General features: G+C 48.8%; 1 protein-coding gene across 1 annotated transcript in view; it reads right to left on the bottom strand.

Annotated features, from left to right (window-relative positions):
• Window positions 1-4,555: 4,555 nt before the first annotated feature.
• The window catches only part of XPO6 (exportin 6), a 90,759-nt gene continuing 73,566 nt past the window's right edge, over window positions 4,556-21,748 (bottom strand). The window contains exons 16-22 of the mRNA XM_014542951.1: window positions 14,771-14,926; window positions 13,607-13,721; window positions 13,273-13,444; window positions 11,547-11,708; window positions 8,010-8,108; window positions 7,656-7,886; window positions 4,556-5,254 (exon numbers count right to left, since the gene is read on the bottom strand). Of these exons, the coding sequence (XP_014398437.1) occupies window positions 5,153-5,254; window positions 7,656-7,886; window positions 8,010-8,108; window positions 11,547-11,708; window positions 13,273-13,444; window positions 13,607-13,721; window positions 14,771-14,926 (1,037 nt within the window). The 3' untranslated portion in view covers window positions 4,556-5,152. The remainder of the gene's footprint in view (window positions 5,255-7,655; window positions 7,887-8,009; window positions 8,109-11,546; window positions 11,709-13,272; window positions 13,445-13,606; window positions 13,722-14,770; window positions 14,927-21,748) is intronic.

The raw sequence follows: 21,748 nt of genomic DNA, 5'->3' as shown, positions 1-21,748 counted from the left end.
GGGGCGGGAACCAGTTTTGGAAATACCATAACACAGATCAATAGCATAATAAAGCCCATTTCCTCGGACCTCTGGCCCCTCCCTGGTAGGCTGGGCGAGAGGAAGACAGATGCCTCAAACATCCTGCGGAGTTGAGACCACTTCCATTCGAGTGCCCTTCAGAGGCTGGGAGCAAGGTTCCCGTGACCTTGACCACCAGGGGTGCAGGGACCAGTCCAGCATGGCTCAGGGGAGGGCGGGTGAGGTCTCAGACTCTGAGCCTCAGGCTCTGCCTCTGCAAAATGGGGTCATGCCTTCCGGGGGCTCCAAGAACCACAACGGCATCTGACTCGGCTTTCTGGGAAGGAGTCACACCTCTGGACACATCTCTAGCCTCGGCCCCCAGGCTAACTCCAGACACCAATGTGGGCCTGGGCAGCGAGGAACACTCGCCTGCTCACCAGCCTTAGGCACCACCACACTGAGGCTTCCACTGAGGCTCCACAGCCCCTCGTGGCTTAGGCTGAGCAGCCAAAGGCAGCGAGGTCTCGTGCCAGGCCCACCGGAAGGTGTGTGGGCAGGGGCCTGGGGGCACATCGCTGCCACAGGTAACAGGGCCTTATTCCCGCTGAGAGGTGTAATGCCAGGAAATGTCTGGAAGGCCACCCACTGAGAGTTATTAAGTGACTTTGGATTTTTTTCTTCTGTCTCATCTGCAGGGAACATGTATTATTATTTCTATAATAAAGAGGGGAGAAAAGCTCACTTTAAAATATATATATATATATATTGACAAAATGCCCATCAATGTTAGGCCTGTGGGCCTCTGAATGTTTTATCTAAATAATTTTCCACTAGCCCCACCCCCAGGGCTAGTGCTCAACTCTGACCAAGAGAGATTCCTACGCCCTTCAGAGCTTTAGGCTACACCATACAGTCTCACCCGGGAGGCTGCATACCCCAAGTCGGCTATGCACCCCGCCACCCCCACCTCCAGGGCCTGCGCCAATGAATTAACAGGCCTTTCAAAGATGTTCTCATCTCCAGCAGGGGGCGTGCAGGAGGGAGCCAATCGAGGACTCTCTCATCATTGATGTTTCTCTCTCTCTCCCTCTCCCTTCCTCTCTGAAATCAATAAAAATACATTTTTTAAAAAAAGGTATTTCTAGTGATGCAGACAGGAGGAGCGGGAAGGGAGTCGAGCTGGAGAAATCACCGGCGAGCTGTTCTCTGAGGGCTTCTCCCTAAGGAGCTGCAAGGCAAGGCCAGGCATGCTGAGCAGACACGGGACGCGGCTTCATCACGTTAGAAACCAGTAGGACACCGTGGTGTGACTCCAGGCTTCCTCCTGGGAGGAAGGACCCACAGGATCGAGTTGGAAAATCCTCGTGTTCTCTCTGCATGGAGCACTGGGCACACAGACCAACGCCCTGCCTCCAAGTTTCCATGTGGGTGGGGGCACCAAGGCACCAAGGACAAGAGGGGACACAGTGCCATGGCACAGGAGGCCCTTCCGTGTCAGGGAGTTTGGGAGGAGCTGGAGGATCTCGGTCGGCTGGTCTGACAGGGTTGGGGAGACCTGCTTCCCCCAGACCTGGCCCGGAGGTGACTCCAGTGGTCAAACTGCATTCCCCTGAACGCTGCAGGACGAGGCGTGCCCTCCTCCATTTGTCTGCCTGGGACCAGCGCAGCGCTGGCTCCCAGAGACAGGCTGCTGCACTGAAGTGGGAGGAAATGCTGGCGGCCTTGTCTTCTCATCTGCAGTGAGGGCGGGCTCACCGAGCCAGGCTTCTCCTCCAGGCAGGGAGATCAAGTTCCGGTTTATCCCTGCCGTCCCAGAATCCCTGCTGGTAATGTTGCTTTTACTCAACACATCCTGGTTTGGGGGAAAAATGATAGTCACCCTGCCCATTTCCCCATCAAAGCTCCATGGCAATCTTCCACCATCTCCAGGCAACGCCACACCTGTCTTCGCCCTTCCCCACCCATGCCCTGTCCCAGATGACCACTACCTGCAAGGAAGCAGCCAGTTCCTCTCAACCCTTCCCCGCAGTTCCTGGGCTCCCACCCCATCCCGCTACTGAGCACGCCTTCTGTCGCTGTCTGTCTGCCCACCCCACTGGTCTATGAATTCCTTGCAGGCACAGGCTGCCTTGTTCATCTCCAAGTCCTTCCCGTGGAGCCCAGCCCCTGCCTTACAGAGGTATTTGATAGATAATGTTTGTTAAGTTAATGAACCGCCACCAATCATGGTTCCTGCCAAGGCCCAAGGCGTCAACCAGAACACCAGCTCCTTCCCTGCCCTGGTCCCATGCCCTGCAGACGTCACTCTCTGGGACAATAATGCCCAGGGGTGGGCAGGAGGCCTGCTTGGTCCCAGCACTAACCAGCCAGGGGCCCTGGGCCTCCAAGTCCCCAGGATCCACAAAACCGGGGGCTGCCTTAACAACTGCCTCAACAGCGCCTTGCAGCTCAGACATTTCACACTCTGAAGGCTGTAACAGGCCCATCTTCAGATTAAACCGGGCCCCGCAATGTCTACCACAGGCCTCAAAAGCAGTGCGCCCGCAATTCCCGTCAAGGATTGAACCCCTGGAAACCATCAGAAGACGACCAAGATTTGTACACAAGGATGCTCACCGCAGCAGCAGCTTTTAAAAGAAAGACTGTAAACAAAACATGGTGCATCGTGCGAGGGAACACACTCTGCCACGAAAGGTCAGATTTTGTAGAACATTTAGTAACATGAGAAAATGGTCACAATACGGTAAGTGATAAGGAGGAGGTTGCACAACAATAGGAGCTCAATTTTATTTCTACCAGTGGTTTTCTCTGGGCAGTGGGATTGGGTGCCTTTTTTCGTTTGCTGCATTGTTCACAGTCTTCTACAGTTATAGTCAGGAGAAAAACGGCTGGTAAGTCAGCCTGCACTGCTGAGGCCAATGGGAGCCCACCTCATAGAAAACCCCGCCATTACCCTTTCCCTAGCCCCTTCCTCAGAATGCAGACAATTTCTGGGTCTGTCAATGGCCTGAGAACTCATCCAATTCCACCCTCGCTTAAGGCTTGCCCTTGTGCCGGGCCCCTGCAGTGCCAGGGGGAATCAGGCCGGAGATCTGCCAGACCTCCCTCCTGGACACAGACCCTTCCTGCAGGTCACCAGCCTCTGCTTGCACATCTCCAAGGACTGGTAGCTCACTGGGCCATGCCCATCCATCTTGGATCAAAAATCCTCCAACCCAGCCCTAGCTGGTTGGCTCAGTGGCTAGAGTGTCGGCCTGCAGACTGAAGGCTCTCGGTTCGATTCCAGTCAAGGGCATGTACTTTGGTTGCAGGCTCAATCCCCAGCCCTGGTTGGGACCCATGCAGGAGGCAACCAACCTTTGTGTCTCTCTCACATCAATGTTTCTCACTCTCTCCCCCTCCCTTCCACTCTCTCTAAAAATTAATGGAAAAACATCCTCAGGTAAGGATTAACAACAAAAAGTCCTCCAACCCAGCCCACCTTACTCCCCATGGCCTTTCCTCTATCACCCCCAAGTCCTGTCCAAGGATGCACCCACAGACAACAAAACCCATCCCCTCCCCATCCAACTCTAGCCTTTCTTAACCTCAGGCACAGAGAGCACTCCTTGTCTTCCCCAGCACGCAGGTGAGGAGGAGTTATAGCCCAGGAGTAACTGCATGTTAATTCCTTCCTGGAGAAGAGTTTCAATCCCCTCCTCGATCAACTCTGAAGTGGGGCTAGCCGGGGTGAGAGGCTGCAACTGACACAAAGCGGCTGCCCCCCTCTCTCTCAAACCCATCCCATGGCCCCACCCCCCACCCCACCATCACCAAAGTGATTCTTAAAGACCTCAGAAGTAGAAGCCATCAGCCCCCAACACCCTCTGCCCCCACCCCCCAGTTCTATAGGAGCCAAGGGCCGCCCTTCCCTTCAGGAAACACCCCTCACTGCCCAGCGGTGAGCAAACCTCTTCCTGCAGGTGTGGTGGTCCCATCAGAATCCACCTGGTCCTGGCTGTCTGGCCATTATGACACCTGACTCGGAAGAAGCTGACCTGTTAGCCCAGAAACTTTCCACTCACGGATGGCTGAGCAAGGCCCAGCCTCAGACACACCCATGAGCCCTGAGCCCAGCCACACCCACCCTTGCCCAGCTACATCCTTCCCCTCCCTCCCTGCCCCTCTCCAACTGCTATTTTCAGACAACCCATCAGGAGCCCACTGAGGGCGGTGCCTGGCTGGCACCCTTGGGAGGGACCCCTTCTCTCGGAGGAGTGGGGCACGGCTCCCCTTAGACTCCACACCCACCTCCACCACTAGGTTAACTGTCAGCGCCATGAAGTCCCCCTGCTCTTTGAATATGAGAAATGGGAACCTTGTATCCCCGCCAGGGTTAGCGGGATGTTATCTAGAAGAGGGTGGGGTGCGGTCAGGCCCTAGCAAGATGGTCCTCCTCTGCCCCTGCACGGTACAAACCAGCCTCCTCTCTCATTGCCCCCCTGCCCAGGGCAGCCCCACCTGGACGCCAGCCCTGGAGGGCTCTGCCTGCAAGGAAGCCCCCTAACCAGCATTTATATAACAACAACATAAGCATTTTATTTTTTCATTAAGCTTCTTAGTCTCTTAGTATCACAATGGAATGATGAGAAAACAAGAACAAAAAAATCTCATGAGTCTGCCAATCTCTAACACAGAGCAGAGACTTCAAGGCAATCGGGGGGAGGGGGTTGGTAGAAGTGCCAAAAATTCCAACATCACATCTCTCCATAGCCGACGAGGCCGGAGCGGGCAGGGAGGTGGAATGGTGAGAAGGTGGCACGGTCCCAGTGGTCCTTGGCATTTCTGTCTCACGACTGACTGGCGCATGATCTGCAGGGAGCACCCGCAGGATCTCCTGGTGCCCAACCACATGGCCCTCCGCCTACCCAGATGCCCAGGCTCTCCAACCAGTGCTAAGACACACCCCGCAGCCAGTTCTGCTGGGTGGGCAGCAGGAGAGTTGCATGGAGGAGGGCGGAGGGCAGGCCACACTGCTCAGAGTGTAAGAGTCAAAGGAGTGACCGAGGCTCGTCCAGGAGACAGCTGTGGTGAACAGCTGTGGTGAAAGGCGAGTGGTGCAGGTGGCGGCCCTCCAGGAAGCAGGCAGTTCCTCCGGGAAGCAGGCCACCTAGAGCTTCACAGTGCCCGGGGGCAGGCTGTCGTTGCAGAGTCTGTAGTATCGCAGGTCGTTGACCAGCCTGTGCACATTCTGGGTGAACGAGGGCAGGTCCTGGAAGGCATGGGCACAGCTGCAGCCTGGCCGCACCCAGCACCCCACGTCACCCACCCGCCCACCAGCACTTCCACCCCAGGGTGTGCTCGAGCTCCCAAACATTGTACACAACGGGCCACTTCCACTCCTTTCCGCACTCTGTGAGCGCACAGGCACTGCGGGGAGAAAGATCATGGCGAGGCTGCCCTCGTGTGCACGGCCAGGCTCTGAGGCATGGAGGTTAGGAAACCTGCCTCAGTGACAAGGCAGGAGGGAAAGGGGCACTGGTCGGGCTGCCTGTGTGTCTCTCCTTCACCGCGTCCTGTCCAGCATGTCCGCAAACTCCTCTTCCCAGTGCTCCAGGCAGGCCCTGCCACTTAAGGGTGACACCCTGCAGGAGCCCGCCCAACCCGTGATCTCACCTGCTGACCACCACCCACTGGGCCGCAGACTGCAAACCTCGAGGCTCCTCGCAGCTGAAACCCCATACCCTACCAGGCAGCACCAGGAGGTGGCCGAGGTTCGCACCCTCATCTTTAGATCGTGAATACCGATGCCGGACCACAGGGCAAAGGTGAGTAACACCAATGGCTCCCTGTCACAGAGTGGGCGGCTCCACCTGAAATTCCGCTGGCCGGGGGCTCAGAGAACAGCAAGGCACTTCCAGCTCCCCTCCTCCCACCACCGTTTCCCTGGCTCCCCTCCCCTTTTCAAGCTGCAGCACAAGGCCTGCCTCTGCCAAAAAGGGCCTCAGAGGCCTGTTTCCTGGCTCCAAGTGGCAGGTCCGCGGCGCTCCGCTGAGCTCTCAGGGCCCTGGCCCACCTGCTGTGGACAGCACACGCAGGCCTGGAGCCAGGGTGCCAGGCGTGGCCCACCCCTGCTCTCCCATTCCCAAGTTCTGTACCTGCCAACTGAGGGCTGGCCTTTCTGAGCCTGGGTTCGCCTGGGAATGGGGTTAACAGGACCCACGCATCAGAAAGCCAGTGCGGTCCACAGCGCTGCTGTGCCAGGCTTCCCACCAGGGCCTTATGAAGGCAGAGATGGTGCCCACCTCCTGCCCAGGCCCTGCGAGGAGCTGGCTTCAACCAGACAGTGAGTGAGTGAGTGAGTGAGTGAAGGATTCCTTTATGTCCTCCTCAGGAAAACATACCAACAGGTCTCTTTTAAATCAGCGGCTTCCAAATTCCAATCTGAATTTCCTGGTGGACACAGGAATCCATTTCTGTGTTTTACGTACCCAGGAGCTTTGATGCGTGGCTAAATTTGGAGCCCACTGCTTTAAATCAAGAAGTTGACAGATAATGCTCTCAGGAGAAACTGATCATTAAATATTGGAATTTGGACTCCAGAACAGCAGTCGCCAGGGTGGTCCGCGGACCTGGTGGTCCACGAGGTCCAAAAGGCTGGTGACTGCTGCTCTAGAAAAAGAAAGGGAACACCCAGTGGCTGAAGTGAACTCTAAGCCCAGGAGCAAACAGGGTAAGTGCCAGGGAAGAAAGACTCCAAGACAAGGAAAACAGGAGCCGAGTCTGAGAAAAGCTGTCCTGATACACATCACGGCCGAGACAAACAAGGAGGATGCAGGGTTTTGCTCCAGCAGGAGCGGCACATCCATCTGAAGACTGAAGGGAGCCCGTAGACAGGGACAAGCACAGGAGTCACAACCCCAAGGATGTGGGTGGAAGAGATCCCACTTCAAGTGGGAACTGGTCAGAGGCAGAAATGACCTATCCCTTAAGAAAAGCTCCGGGAGAACTGACCAGGCAAGCAGCAGAGGCTTCCAGCTAAAACGAAAGGGGGGAGGGTGGGGGGGGCGGCGCGCATGAAAGTGAGTGTTCAGAAAAAGGCCCAGGACAGGAAACGCTGAGCACCAGGTGAGGACAGCCCACCAGACCTTCCCCGGGCAAGAGGGTGAGCAAGAGGGGAGGGGATGGGTTTTGTTGTCAGTGAGGCTCCTCCCAGGACCTGGTAGCAGGTCAGGCCATGCAGAGCCAGGCGGGGTGGTCTGGGAAGAGCCGGGGTCCCATCTCTAAGCTGGGGGCCTGCCCAGGAAGCAGCTGCGGAACGCCCATCTTCCCGCCTATCTGCAAGTTCGGCCGGCCGCAGTGACTCTCAGCCCACGAGGAAACAGCAGCTGGTCAGCGGTGTGCTGGACGGGGACAGTAAGTACCAAGAAGCCGAGACAGAGCAGTGGGGCTGCCAGGGCCAACGCTGGGCCCAGTGGCGGATGAGATGAAAACACAGTGCTGCTGCAGCCAACACTGGGGAAAGCACGTACCCCTCCATCCAGGCACAGCGCCGGGTCATCAGGAATGGCACGCGCTGCCTCGGAGCCATAAGGGTACAAACCACACAGGAAGGCAGCCTGCCCCTCACTGAGCCCACACCACCCTCCCTTCAGCCTGGCCTCTCTCCTCACCCGATCCATCTTGAAATTCCGCCCCAGCACATTTTTCTGGTTGGCATCCATGCCATCACAGCCGGTCAGGAACTCGGGGAGGAAGGCTGCAAAGAAGCCGTCAAAGTCCACAGAGGCCATGTTGTAAATGGCGATGCCGATCTCCTCCTGCAGAAGGTCGTGGGACTTGTGGACCAGGACCTGCAGCAGCACGTTCACAAACTGAAACAGCATGGTGGTCCGGAAGATCTTCTGCAGACAGAGCCCAGAGTGAGTGCTGGCCGCAAGCAGGCTCAGGGCCCCTGGGCCTCTCCAGGTCCCCGACCAGGGCCCAGCGCCTTTGATGAGGAACCTTTCGGAGAAATGGGCACTTACCTTGTGGTACAGCTTCTGCTTGGTGTTGAGTGTCTCCAAGTAGAAGAGGTTTTGTTTAAATAGGTGGATGTCAGGCTGGAGAAAGGACTGTCCAAAAGCCTGTCCAAGAAATAAGACCACCATTCTACAAGCAGCATTAAACTCCACCAGGCCAGGCCCTCTGGGCACCCTCCCCCACGCCGGAGTGGCTCCTTCTGCTGATGCAGGGTAGGGACCTACTACAATGGGGCCTTGACTTACGAGTGTCCCGACTAACGAGTTTTATGAGATACAAGCCGTCTCTCGGCCGATTTTTTGCTTTGAGTTGCGAGCTAAAATTCGGGTTACGAGTCAGCTTCAGATACCCCACCGCTAGTTGGCGCAGCGAACGTCACAACATCAGCCCAGCATTCAATTCATTGTAATGGTGAAAACTGATTTGACATACGAGTAATTTGAGTTACGAGCTCCGTCACGGAACGAATTAAACTCGTAAGTCAAGGCCCCACTGTATCTCGTCTTCCAGCCTGTCTGATCCGATCTCAGGAATGTCCCCATGTAGTCTTATCTCTTAAGTCCTTCCCACTGGGCCTGACTTCTTTTGGTCTCATTCTACACCTTTGACAGCTTGTTTGGAGGTTCTATCAGGGGAGTGCAGCTACTCGTATACCCTTGACCGAAGAAGACCGGTTCTCTCCTCTGGGGGGAAGGTCGCCCTCTTTGACCGAGCACGCAGCTTCGGGAGGGATGCATATGGGATCGGTGAGGGAGGAGGGGACACCCGCCTAGCCAGCCAGGTCAGCCGAATCAACCCTGGCAATCAATGGGGTGACAGATGTCACAGCCAGATCGCCCTCACATCCTCATCCTACATCTTTTGTAATGAACCTCTGGACTCCTTCAGGAAGACTTATCTTTGAAGCAAGAAGCTAAAAACTAAGACAAATCGCTCAGCCTCCCCTCAAGCCAACCACTCAAACTCCCATAAGCCCTCTCCCTGGCATCCCAGGTCTTAGAAACCAAAAATCCTTAGAGGCTCATCACAACCAGCTGCCTCTGCCTTGGAATTAAGCAATAGCAAATTTTTAAACTGCTTTGCAATTTCTGAGCTGTAAAAGTTAGGACACCCCACCCCCCACAAAAAAAAAAAACAAAACAAAAAAAAAAACCTCACAAAGAGCCTTGTGCCAATGAAGACTGGGAAGAGTGGGGCAGGCCAACGAAAGGCAGACCAGTCATGTGCAGGACACCTCCTAGAATAAGCCAGGGACGGCCTTGTCATTCTGACCCCTGGCTCCTAAGCTACAAGAAGGGTCTTGTAACTCCTGCTGCAGTGATCTCTATGATGCCCACTGGTTTCCACTCACTTATTTTTCAAGTCAGGTTTACTGAAGTCTAACACAGAGTAAATCCCCCCCTCCGCCCCCCATCGAGGGTCACCATTATATAATTCTGACCACACCATCCAGTGTCTAACCACCATCACAATGGAGATACAGACACCTCCAGCTCCTCAAAATTCCCTCTGGCCTCAGGCAACCACTGCTTGTTTCCTGTCCCTCAAGGCCTGCCTCTTCCAGAATGTAATAGAATGCAATCATGCCAAGCATGTCAAACTCACAGCTGGCAGGCTGCATGCCTCATTTAAATAAATGAGGCATGCGGCCCATTGGCCGCGAGTTTGACATGCTTGAATTGTAGACAGTCTTCTGAATCCAGCTTCTTCACCTACCATAATGTATCATAATGTATTTACGTTGCCGTTTGTATAATAATATGTTCCTTTTTTATTTTTTGGTTAATCCTCACCTGAGGATATTTCTCCATTAATTTTTAGGGAGAGGAAGAGACAGAGACACACTGGTTGCCTCCTGCACGTACCCCGACCAGTGTTGGGAACCTGCAAATGAGGTACGTGCCCTTGACCAGAATTGAACCCAGGACCCTTCAGTCTGAGGGCCAATGCTCTATCCCCTGAGCCAAACTGGCTAAGGGTGTTCCTTTTTTTTTTTTTTAAATCCTTACCTGAGGATATGTTTATTGATTTGAGAGCAAGAGGAAAGGGGGGAGTAAGAGAAAGAGAGGGAGGAAGGGAGGGAAGAGGAGAGAAAAAGAGGAGAGAGAGAGAAAAACATCAATGTGGGAGAGAAACATTGATCAGTTGCCTCTTGTATGCCTCTGACGGGGAATCAAACCCACAACCCAGGTATGTGCCCTGACTGGGAATCGAACTCACAACCTTTTCGTGTATGGTATGATACTCCAACTGACTGAGCCACCCGGCCAGGGCAATATGTTCCTTTTTATTGTTGAGCAGCAGGCTCTTACATGCATGCATCATTGTTTACCCACTACCAGCAACAGATATTTGAAATGTTTCCAGCTTTTGGCAATTTTTTAAAAAGCCACTATAAACACTTGTGTACAAGTGAGTATATGTTTTCATGTATCTTAGGTAAAATACTTAGAAGTGGAAACTGTTTTCCAACGTGGCTTTTACCAATACTGTCTAACAAAGAAGACTTAAAAAGCGAGGACAGAGATTAAGAGGAAGGCAGAGGGCACAAACAGTACTCCACACCGAAGCCTGCGGGGGGGTGCTGGCGATGGAAGTTCAGCAAAGTGATTGCAGGAAGCCCAGGGATAGGCATGTGCTTTTCCAGAGAGATCCCCACACAAGGAGTTCGGGTGCAGGCGTGCATGTGTGCTGGTGGGGGGCTGAAGGGTGAGGAAAAGCAAGCACTGAAAAAACAAAAAGAAAACCTTCCACTTCAATCTAGACCAGCCGTGGGCAAACTACGGCCCGCGGGCCGGATCCGGCCTGTTTGAAATGAATAAAACTAAAAAAAAAAAAAAAGACCGTACCCTTTTATGTAATGATGTTTACTTTGAATTTATATTAGTTCACACAAACACTCCATCCATGCTTTTGTTCCAGCCCTCCGGTCCAGTTTAAGAACCCATTGTGGCCCTCGAGTCAAAAAGTTTGCCCACCCCTGATCTAGACTCTGAACACAAATTGTATGTATGCAACTGAGTGCAGAGCAAGAAGAGCACCTGACAGCCGGCCGCCCTGGCAAGGGGAGGCCACCGTCTTCACAGCAGGTGTGGTCCGCCCCTGACAGCTCGCTCTCTAGGCTGTAACAGTCACACTTGATCTGAGAAGGGGCACCGAGGCACTGGGCAGGGCCTCTCCCAATTCTGTTCTGGCCAGAATTCTCTCTACAGATGCAGACCATGGGCCCCTCCTGCAGAGACTCCTATTCAGTCGGCTGCCAGTGAAGGAGAGCCCTGTGGTGCTGGTGCCGTGTCATCCCACTCGGCACAGGGAGAGACTGGGGTTCCGAGAAGTGAATGAAGTGCACAGCACTAAGAGGCAGAGCTGAGCTCAGACCGAACTACAGGCTTCAGAGGCGGTACGTGTCGCAGTGGCCACATTAGGGAGTGGGGCTGAGTGTCAGAGAAGCCAAGGGACAGGCAGCAAGGGACCCAGGTGTCCCGAACGAGGCCTGTCTGTTCTTGGGCCACAGGGCAACCTCAGCAGCTCTTCCACGTTACCTGCATGATGGCACTGAACTGAGGCTCATTCTCCATCTGCTCCTCGGCAGCCCCCCTCTGGACACTGGCCAGGACAGTGGACTTGAAGAAGTACCTCCAGTTGTGATGGAGTATCCGGAAAAGGAGCTCAAACAGCTCAGCCTTCACGTCAGGGGAGGGGCGCTGCAGAGACACACAGAGACCCTCAAACCTTCTTCTCCTGCGGCTCAGGAGCTACTCACAGCCCAGGCCCAGAGCAACAAAGAGGTCTCAGAGATCCTGGCAACAGCAAGCTGTCAGCTTCCCACCCACACCCCTGTCCTATCAAGGCCCCCGAGTCAGCAGGTCAAACCAGGAGTACTTCGGCAGAGACAGGGCCGCCTGAGACACAATGTCTGGGTCGGTGCCAAGGGGCCCTGTTCTGATGGACACACTCAGCTTTTCAAGCTCAGAAAAGGCTACTAAATGGAAGAACAACTAGGAAAATGGCTTTTCTATTCACAAAGCAGCTATCTCACCTGTCATAGAGTCTTGGTAGTTGTTCCTTTTCCCAGGATAAACAACGCTGTCCAACTAACCTGCTGATCTTATACAACTGCAGAAGCTAAAGACAAGTAAGAAACCTTAAAGCAGATCTACCCTCCATAGAAAATGGGCTTAAGGGGCACTTAGGAGCCACAGAAAGCAGCAGCAGAGGGCCTGGGGGAGGCAAAACCTCCAGGGGACGGGGAGCAGCTTGCAGGGCTGACTGCTCTCTGGGCCTGTCTCCTCTTTCATTGGCAGCTGGGATTCTGGGATGAGGAGATGAGAGGGAGGCGGGCTCAGCAATATTTTCTAATTTGAACAAAAATCTCCAAGTCACTAGAGAGCATGACAGGTCACATTATTCCAGATGGGTCTGGAGAATTCAAAATGATAAGGTCCAGATAGATTTAATTCAGCTGATTAAGATGAAATTGAGACAGAAGGCATGAGCTTCTATGGCAGGAATCCTTACAGGGCCCACATGTGTTTAATGATGCAAAGCAAGTGGACTCACTTAAGCCTTAATATGGGCACTTAAAAAGGTTAGCTCTTATTTACGTAACTATTACATAAAATTTAGTTCATCTACTTATTCTGGATCTTGTCATGCTGTGTCTGTCTGTTTTCCAGGAAGAACAGAGAGCTTTGCTATAACAAGGAAAGCTTTGGATCATTCTGAAAACTTGCCTTGTATCCTTCAGATCATGAATGCTCTTGATAGGAAAAGTACATCCTATATAATAAAAGGCTAATATGCAAATTGACCAAATAGCAAAATGACCAGTCGCTATGATGCGCACTGACCACCAGGGGTCAGACGCTCAATGCAGGAGCTTCCCCCTGGTGGTCAGTGCACTCCCACAGGGGGAACACTGCTCAGCCAGAAGCCGGGCTCACAGGATGGCGAGCGCAGTGGCGGTGGTGGGAATTTCATGCACTGGGCCTCTAGTTCATTACAATGTTTGCTGTAGGAAACTATATATTCACCTAAAGTTATAAACTCTTTGCCAGGGAGGCTGATCTTTATCAACCAACCTTGCTTACACTAGACTAGTTCTAATTAACTCAGCCAATATAAAAATACTGTACCAAGCTAAAGGCATTCTTTCTTGGACAAAATTATTTTACAAAAATAAAATAAAATAACTAACAAATTAACTTTAAAACACAATGCATTTTCCTTACTTCCCCAATTGGACAGGACAAGCCCAGCCGCTTATACCTCAGCGATGATGGGATACACCTGCTCCATGCTCAGGGAGATGATGCTAGGAAGGAAGGGCTTGAACACCTGGCCAGGTTCCTGTACCACCACCTGCAGGATCTTCAGGAACTTCTCGACCACCCGGCAGCCAGTGCTGCCTTCGTGGAGGATGCTCTCGGCTAATTGTTCTCTGCAGACAAAAGAAACCACACAGTAGCCAAGGAATGGGACCAGCATGAAACCAACACTGTGGCAAGTGAAGAAGAGGAGCAGAAAAGTCCCACACTTCGTAGCTGGGCCCCACCACTTCTCCTTGAAATTTGAAAAGCGTGGACAACAGGTGTGTGGTTACCTGGTAAACATATTGAGGAAAGTCTGTATGATCTGTTCAGTGAAAGGCACACCCATCTGTACTCTAAGGCCTCGAAACAAAGTGAGGAAAAAGCTCAGCATCTCATCAGTCACATCTAAACAAAGGACAAAGCAAATGATCAGAGGCCTGCACACAGGGATAAACGGAAGCCCCTGGCTTGACAGACTTCCTCTTGCAATCTGCTCTATCATCTCTCTAAGGCTTCCTGCTGAAGAAATTTCCCCAACACCATCAGAGCCGGTGACGGAAAGTGGGAAATGATTAGGGACATGCTGAGAAAACAGCTCTGGTGCAGTGAGCCTCTGCTGATAGGAGGCTCTAGATAGGAAACGGAGCCTCCCTCGCCGCTCCGCCCCAGCCAAGTTCAGAGTTTTCACTGCAGATGGAGTGTTTTGCACACACGCTGATGGAACTACTCAATCGGGTCGACACCAAAGTGCTTTAGCTGTTTCTCTCTATGACCAATAATCCCTGCAGTGGGGGTTAAGTTAGGGGTTAAATGACTAAAAGTGGACAATGAAGGTGTATTCGGATTGCGTGGCCCTGGTCCATTAAATGCATTAATGTCAGAAAACATTGTTTCCATTTAATGTAGTTTCACTTCCAGATCTAAACAACCATCTTGTATAGTATGTTTCAGCTCCAGCCACACAAACTCTGCTTAAAGAGGCAATCAGTGAATTTTTGCTGACTCAGAAACCCCCAATATCTCCTAAGACTGACAAGACTACCACTGTAAATGCTCTCACATACCTGCACAGAGCTAGACAGAGCCCGTAGTGACAGCGGCAGAGAGGGGTGCAGGGCACCACCTCAAACCCACCTTGCCATATTGTAAGTAAATAGCATTTGTAGAAAAAAGTTCTCTTTCCTCTCCTGTATAATGCCCCGGTACTCTCAGCCATTTAGGTTCCACACTGGAAGAAGGCAAAGCCTTCAAAATAAAAACGAGGCAAGTAACTCAGTGCCACCTGACACAGGTGCAAGGCCCATGTGAAGGTTCCCTGGGGCCTGAGCCCCAGACCCCCACATAAACCTCACTGCCCTCTGCCTTCAGTGTCAAGGCCTCTACTGCTGACTGGGGGTGCTCTACAGAGCTAAGCAGGGACTTGGACCCTTGTGTGGCCTGCGGCCAGCTCCTACCTGACTGGTGAATATAAGCTGGAAAGAGGGCCAGGGAGACCTGCACGGATTCCTGCAGTGACTGGTAGCAGATCTGTCGGGACTTGGTGGATTCCCCGGAGACACTCTCCACGATATCTTCTAAGACACTAAGTGTCTGGTGGATAATCACTTTGGCTGCAAATCAAGATTAAGTTACATGTTATGACTTGTCTAAGGATCAAGAGTGAGAGGAAACACTAGGGAAGGAGAGGAAATCTGCAAGGGTATTTAGAGGACAGTGACACAGACATCTTGATTTCCTCTCTCTCCGGCTCCTCCCCCCTCCTTTTCTTCCTTTCCTTTTTTTTTTCCTTCTTACTGTTAGAACTCCAGGTGCCTGCTCAGTTTTTCCCTCTATTCTGCTTCTATCCACCAGAAACAAGTCCACAGAGAAGAAAAGATCAAATGTAGCCTCAGGTTAGGCGCCTTAGATTTAAGCCTCTAAAATGGTGAATAAACTGGTGAGAAAACCAGTGTCACAGATAATTACCACAGGCAAGAATGGACACATGCAGATCAAACACTCTCCTTCAACTCCAAATCTGACCCTCGCCTGGTAATCCACACAGCACCTGCCATGCACATCATGAAATAAAGGAACCTCACTTTACAAGGTGCTGGGAAGCCCTGAAGGGGGACCTTTCCCACATGCACCACTAGTTGCAGCCTACATAACCAGCAGAAAGAAGGTAAGAATTATTTTGACACGGGAGGTCATTTTTCACTTAGGAATTTCATCTGCTTTCAAGAGAAAAAGATCCCTGCCTGCCCCAGCAATAATGCACTAACCCCCACTTGCACCAAATGAGAAACTGCTACAACCTCAAACTCTTGTTCTCCTACAATGAATTTCAGTTCAAAACAACCCTCCCCAGTTTCCTCCTAAAAGCTGTCCTACCCTTTGTCTCTTCGAACTTGCCTGTAGCTTGCTACATTTTTCTTGTTCCATATTGCAATTCCATGCTATTCCCTAATAAACTTGTTTTTCTGATAAAATAGCTGGCTGTTTATTTTTGAGATGACATTATAAGGTATCAGAAGTGGGATCCAAAGGAGACAAACCCCTGAGGAACTAACAACCCCTGGAACTGTGGGAGGCATCCGCTTGAGCCTTTTGTGCTCTCCACGTCCATGAACTGTCTTTTTCCTTTTGGTGAGGTAAATCTGTAAGATGCCAAGCTCCCTCCCTTTGTTTAAGCTCTCTGACTTTGTCTGGGACCTATTTAAAGGTTTCATACTACCCTGGCCGGTGTGGGTCAGGAGTTAAGAGTGTCAGCCTAGACACTGAAGGGTCACGGGTTTGATTCCAGGTCAAGGGCACATACCACAGTTGCAGGGTTGCAGGTTCGATCCCGGTTGCATGCGGGAGGCAACCAATCAATGGAAAAAATATCATCAGATGAGAATTAACCAAAGTAATAGTAATAAAGGATCTATCCTTTCTGTTTTTATCAAGACATTGCCCTTTCTGGTGAGTACTCTTTCTGTTTGGAATTACAATGGCCATTTACTAATTGTTTTGACTTAGTCCACCTTAAGAGGCACTCTTAAAAGAGAGAATTCCAAACCTCTCAGAGACAATGAAATGAATCCTTTGGTTGGTATGCAGAAGCTTTTAAGGGACAAAGTAACCCCAAAAACAGTTTTTAAAAGGATCCTTACAGCATACATATTTTTTTTTAATCTTTAATATAAAACTTTGGCTATCTGAACAAGTAACCTTAACTTAGTCCATCTGCCAGAAACACAATTTGGATCCAACTATTCTTTTGAGTTTTATGCCTGAGACATGGCTAATATTTTAAAATCAGTTTGTGTCTATCTGTATTTTGTGTGTGTGTGTGTGTGTGTTTATGTAATATTTTTCTATCTCTGAATGATATTACCAAAACTTATTTGTAATCTATTTAATGAGTTTTAAAAGATTAAGCATTTATATAAATTAAGTATACTGTCAGAAATATATCAAAACTAACCCAAATGAATTTCAGGGAATATGTTTGACATTAATGTTAGTTCCAGGTTGTTGGTTTAATTAAAGCAGGTATGTCTTTCAAATTATTTACTTTCATTTTACCTAGATTTACTGAAAAATCAAGTAAGTTCATATTATCTGTCACAAAATTTGGCATCAAGGAAAATAAGATATTGGTTAGCTGGTTTAATGTCCAATCCAAGCATAATTGTTAAAAACAAGTAATTTAAATAAATGCAAATAAGGTCAAAATCAAGTAACAGATATTCATTAAATATCTAAATCATTTCCAATTCGATAAACATTAAATGCTAAAAATAAGTTTAATCACTTTTGGCATTTTAATTTTACCCAAAAAAAGTTTATTATGAGAAAAAATATACTTCCAAAAATTTTGACATGTATTTATAACTTTGTTAATTTATTACTGGATGCTAATATATGAAAAACAGTCACAACTGCCTGCTTTCTACTTTTCACTGAAAAGCAAAGATTCTAAATAGTTTAAAAAGTTGGAAGAGCTAAAAATACAAATGAACCAAAGAGAGAATGTTAACACTTGAGTACTAAGCACTAATTCTGCACAAACGATGAGCATCGATGCTGAGAGAATGCAGACAAAGCAGCAGGCAGCCCTTTGGAAGAGAGGCAGCCATGGAACTCCCATGAGAGCTTTCTCCTACTCCAGAAAGATTACTGCAACTTCCTGGTTTTCAAACTGTGGTGAGAGATTATTGCTGAGTGATGATTAACATTTAGTTAAATAGAAAATATACATAGTATCTACATTTGCCAATATTGACAAATGTATAATACATATCTTTAATTCTATCTATAATTTACAGATTATAGATTTATTATCTATATATAAATAAGAGAATAATTTTATAAAATGCAAAATGGGGTGCATGCATGGCATATACTGAAAATAAAGACATGTCCATTTATTAAACTTATTTGTTACTTATGGGCCATAATATACACTGTATTTCTTGCTATGAAATGACCCCACATGTTTGAAAGCCACTGCGCTTATACCACAGTGAACTGAGCAAACCAAAGTGTCTGCAACGGCTGAAAAGGCCAATACACGAACAAGCACCCTTTCTGTCCTGTCACACACAAGTGCTAACTCAAGGCCAGGCTATAATCGCTCTTTGATAGGCTCATACTCTGTTGCCTTGTCTTTTTAGATTTGTAGCCAGGCAGTAATCTTTATTTAAAAGAACTTCCCCATTTCTTATAATTACTTGCACGGCCGGAAATTCTGGTGGTGGCTTCCAAGATATTTATAGGTCTGCCATAACTTTAGTTGTTGTCCCATCTTTGAAATCTTTATTCTCCCTACTCAACACGGAGCAATACTCTTCAGCAGTAATGTTGGGATCCTACTGCCCCTGACTGTTCTAATCATTCCCAGTCTCACAAAGACATGAATGAATCACATACTATAATCCCAAAAAGCACGTGGCTGATTTTAACTTTATTATGTAGTTTACATTCACTTAAATGTAACTCGAGGCAATTATGCTATCCTCTAAGAGTAAGCCTGCAATTATTCTGTAACTGCCTTGCATCATTTCTTTTCTAAACATGTCTTTATTGATTTTTAGAGAGAGAGGAAGGGAGAGGAGTAGGAAGATAGAAACATCAATGAGAGAAACTTCATCGATTGGCTGCCTCACATGCACCCTTACTGGGGATCGAGCCCAAAACCCGGGCGTGTCCCCTGACAGGGAATCAAATCATGACCTCCTTCCTGGTTCATAGGTCAATGCTCAACCACTGAGCCACAACGGTGGGGATCATTTCTGTTTTCAGATAAGCTTTATAAGTGTTTAAAATTGAGGTCAATTTGAACCAAAAAATTGAAATTATCAGGGGAAAAAATGTTTTTAAAAAAAATAAAACTAGAAAATAATAAAGATGAAAGAAAATGACTGTATATGAAAAAATAGGATGTGTATTTTCAATGAAAGAAGGTATGAGGAATGGAGATACAGTTTTTGGTAAGAGGGGAAGAAAAAGTAATTTTGTCCTGAAGTAAAATGAATGTTCCAAAATAAGAAAGAAAAAAGATAAGACATAACCTAATTGGATATAAAAAATTACAGAAAGTTTATGGATAAGAAATCTTGAGAAAGGAACTGTATGTGGTGACTGGAGATTGAAATTCCAACAAGCTACTCGAGTTTGCTTGTCCCGATTGCAATTGTCTGCTATTCCGAAATAAACCCATATTGCTGGTACGATAATTGGTTATTTTACTTTTGAGGGTGACAACATCTACTGCTGATGTGTTCAGAAATAAAATGCTTAAATAATGGGCCTGTGACCATAGGTATAATTATTATTATGCTGTATTACAGTATATGTCGTTGATAACATACACTTCTAACAATACCCTAAGGCAGGGGTCCTCAAACTTTTTAAACAGGGGGCCAGTTCACTGTCCCTCAGACCGTTGGAGGGCTGGACTATAGTTTAAAAAAAAAAACTATGAACAAATTCCTATGCACACTGCACATATCTTATTTTGAAGTAAAAAAACAAAACGGGAACAAATACAATATTTGTATTTGCATGTGGCCCGCGGGCCGTAGTTTGAGGACCCCTGCCCTACGGTGTGAGCTCACTGGATGACTGCATACAGCGCACGGGGAAACAGCCAGTGGCCAGCAAACAGCAGCTCAGAAGAAAGAGAGAGGGCCAGAGGACCCTGGATATGAACGGCAGATGATCAGTAGATGGCTACACACGCAGGCAGGATCCTCGTCCGTACACTGAGGACAGCCAACAGCCCCCCTCTGCAGGGTTGCTGGGATGATCAGAGGCAAGGTTCAGGATAATCCTGGCAACGTGTCTGGTATATCAGAAGGCCCAGGGAAGAAACTCTGTCATCATCCCCCAGCACTGATGGGGAGCTCATCCCCTATCCCAGGGGTGGGCAAACTTTTTGACTCGAGGGCCACAATGGGTTCTTAAACTGGACCGGAGGGCCAGAACAAAAGCATGGATGGAGTGTTTGTGTGAACTAATATAAATTCAAAGTAAACATCATTACATAAAAGGGTACGGTCTTTTTTTTTTTAGTTTTATTCATTTCAAACAGGCCGGATCCGGCCCGCGGGCCGTAGTTTGCCCACGGCTGCCCTAGATACTGCTTCCTCAAGAAGCCCACTCGGCTCAGCCTGAGCTCGGCAGCCTCCACCCTGGCACAGCTCCGGGCTAAATTGTCAGAGCCGCCCTGCACCTGGCCGTGCTCTCTGGATCGCCCTGCCCCCCGAACTCACCTGGCGCTGGGGACTGAAGAGGCTTCCAGGGAAGGGTACACAGAAAGAGTCCATGCTCTGGAGGTTGATGAAATCAGGTTTGACTCATGACTCCTAGATTCTGAGTCTTGGTTTCCTCATCTGAAGATGGGGACAAATACCACCTCCCTCACAGGACTGAGCATGACAGAAGATAATGACCTGGCCCAGTAAAGGCAGTTGGAAAGCAAACAAAAGGCACACCCATAGCACTGATCAAGGAGCCACTCACTCATAACCACTACAGCACAGGGACTTTCACCAAGCCAGGAAACTGCCCCTGGGACAGACATTTCCCCAAGAATACATAAGGAAAAGGAGAGCTGTTTAGGAGAAAAGGCCAAGAGTCAAGAAACCCAAATCTGATTCTCTGATGTGTAAAGATATTGAAGTAAGAACCAAGATTTATTCCCAAAAATGTGCAAGTAAAAAACTGAAAGCATCATTAAATATATTGTAATAGAATAGGTATGTAACTTGTGGAACTTCATAGGCTATGATATTATAAATCGATTAAAAACAATCCTTTCTAGAAGAGAGGGCAATGTGGTAAAGAGCAAGGGTCTGGGGCCACGCAGACCCATCTGACTTCTGCCCCCCAACTCCTTCTCTTTGACCCTGAGTAACCTACACTTGCCATGTGGGGCAAGGGGGCACCTTTACAGCGGATTGGCAGGCAGTGCCTGAAGCAAGCATGTCCAACTTGCTGTGGGCAGCATGTGGCCCACAAGGAATATTTTTGCGGCCCAGCCAATATAACGGAATGTAAGAAACGTTTTAATAAAAATTTCGTAACTTAATTTTTACAATATCCTGTTATACATAATTATTAATAACGAACTACAACGTTCACTAATGACTGATTACTATAATCATGTTGCATTCATTTCCCTTACGCGCCTTATGGGCAGGCGCACCATTTCTCTCCACTAATACTTGCAGCAAATATTTTATCAGCCAACTGCCACATCATTATTCTTGGACTGACTTGTTTGGTGTGCGCAACAGGAAATATTTTGCTTTCGGAGAACAAGAAAAATAGGATTATTTGTGTTACGCTTATTAATTTGTGCATTTTATTAAAATGTTCTATTATTTTATGTTAACGATGACTCATTTATTTCAGCCCTTTGTATTTAGCATGTCTCTATCGAAATAAACCTATGTTTCTATGAAAATCAAAGCTTCTGGGTTTTTTTGCGGCCCACGTAAACTTAAACCTTGTTTTTTTGGCCCGTGTTAGCCTTTGAGTTTAACATGCTTGGCCTGAAGCAATGCAATAGGAAGTACGTATCACCATAGTATTTCTGACAAAAATTGCTGGAAGCAATCAGAACAAGATTATAGCATATTTCACCAAAACAACAGGCCTGGACTCTTCAAACATGTCAATGTCATGAAAAAGAAAAAACAGGAATGCTTTTCTATATTAAAATAGACTAAAGAGGTGTGGAAACCAAATACAACACATGATCCTTGGTTGGATCCTGGATTTTTAAAAAGCAACACAGGATATTTTGGTAATGACTAGGGAAAATGCGTACACATCTACACTAATAAAAGAGAAACATGGTAATTGGCGTACGACCGCTACCCTTCCCATTGGCTAATCAGCATATCCTTATGCAAATTAACTGTCAGCCAAGATGGCGGCCAGCAGCCAGGCAGCTG

This window comes from Myotis brandtii, unplaced genomic scaffold, assembly GCF_000412655.1.
Source record: "Myotis brandtii unplaced genomic scaffold, ASM41265v1 scaffold317, whole genome shotgun sequence".
NCBI classification, from domain to species: Eukaryota; Metazoa; Chordata; class Mammalia; order Chiroptera; family Vespertilionidae; genus Myotis; species Myotis brandtii.
This window is presented reverse-complemented; position numbering and strand designations above follow the sequence as displayed.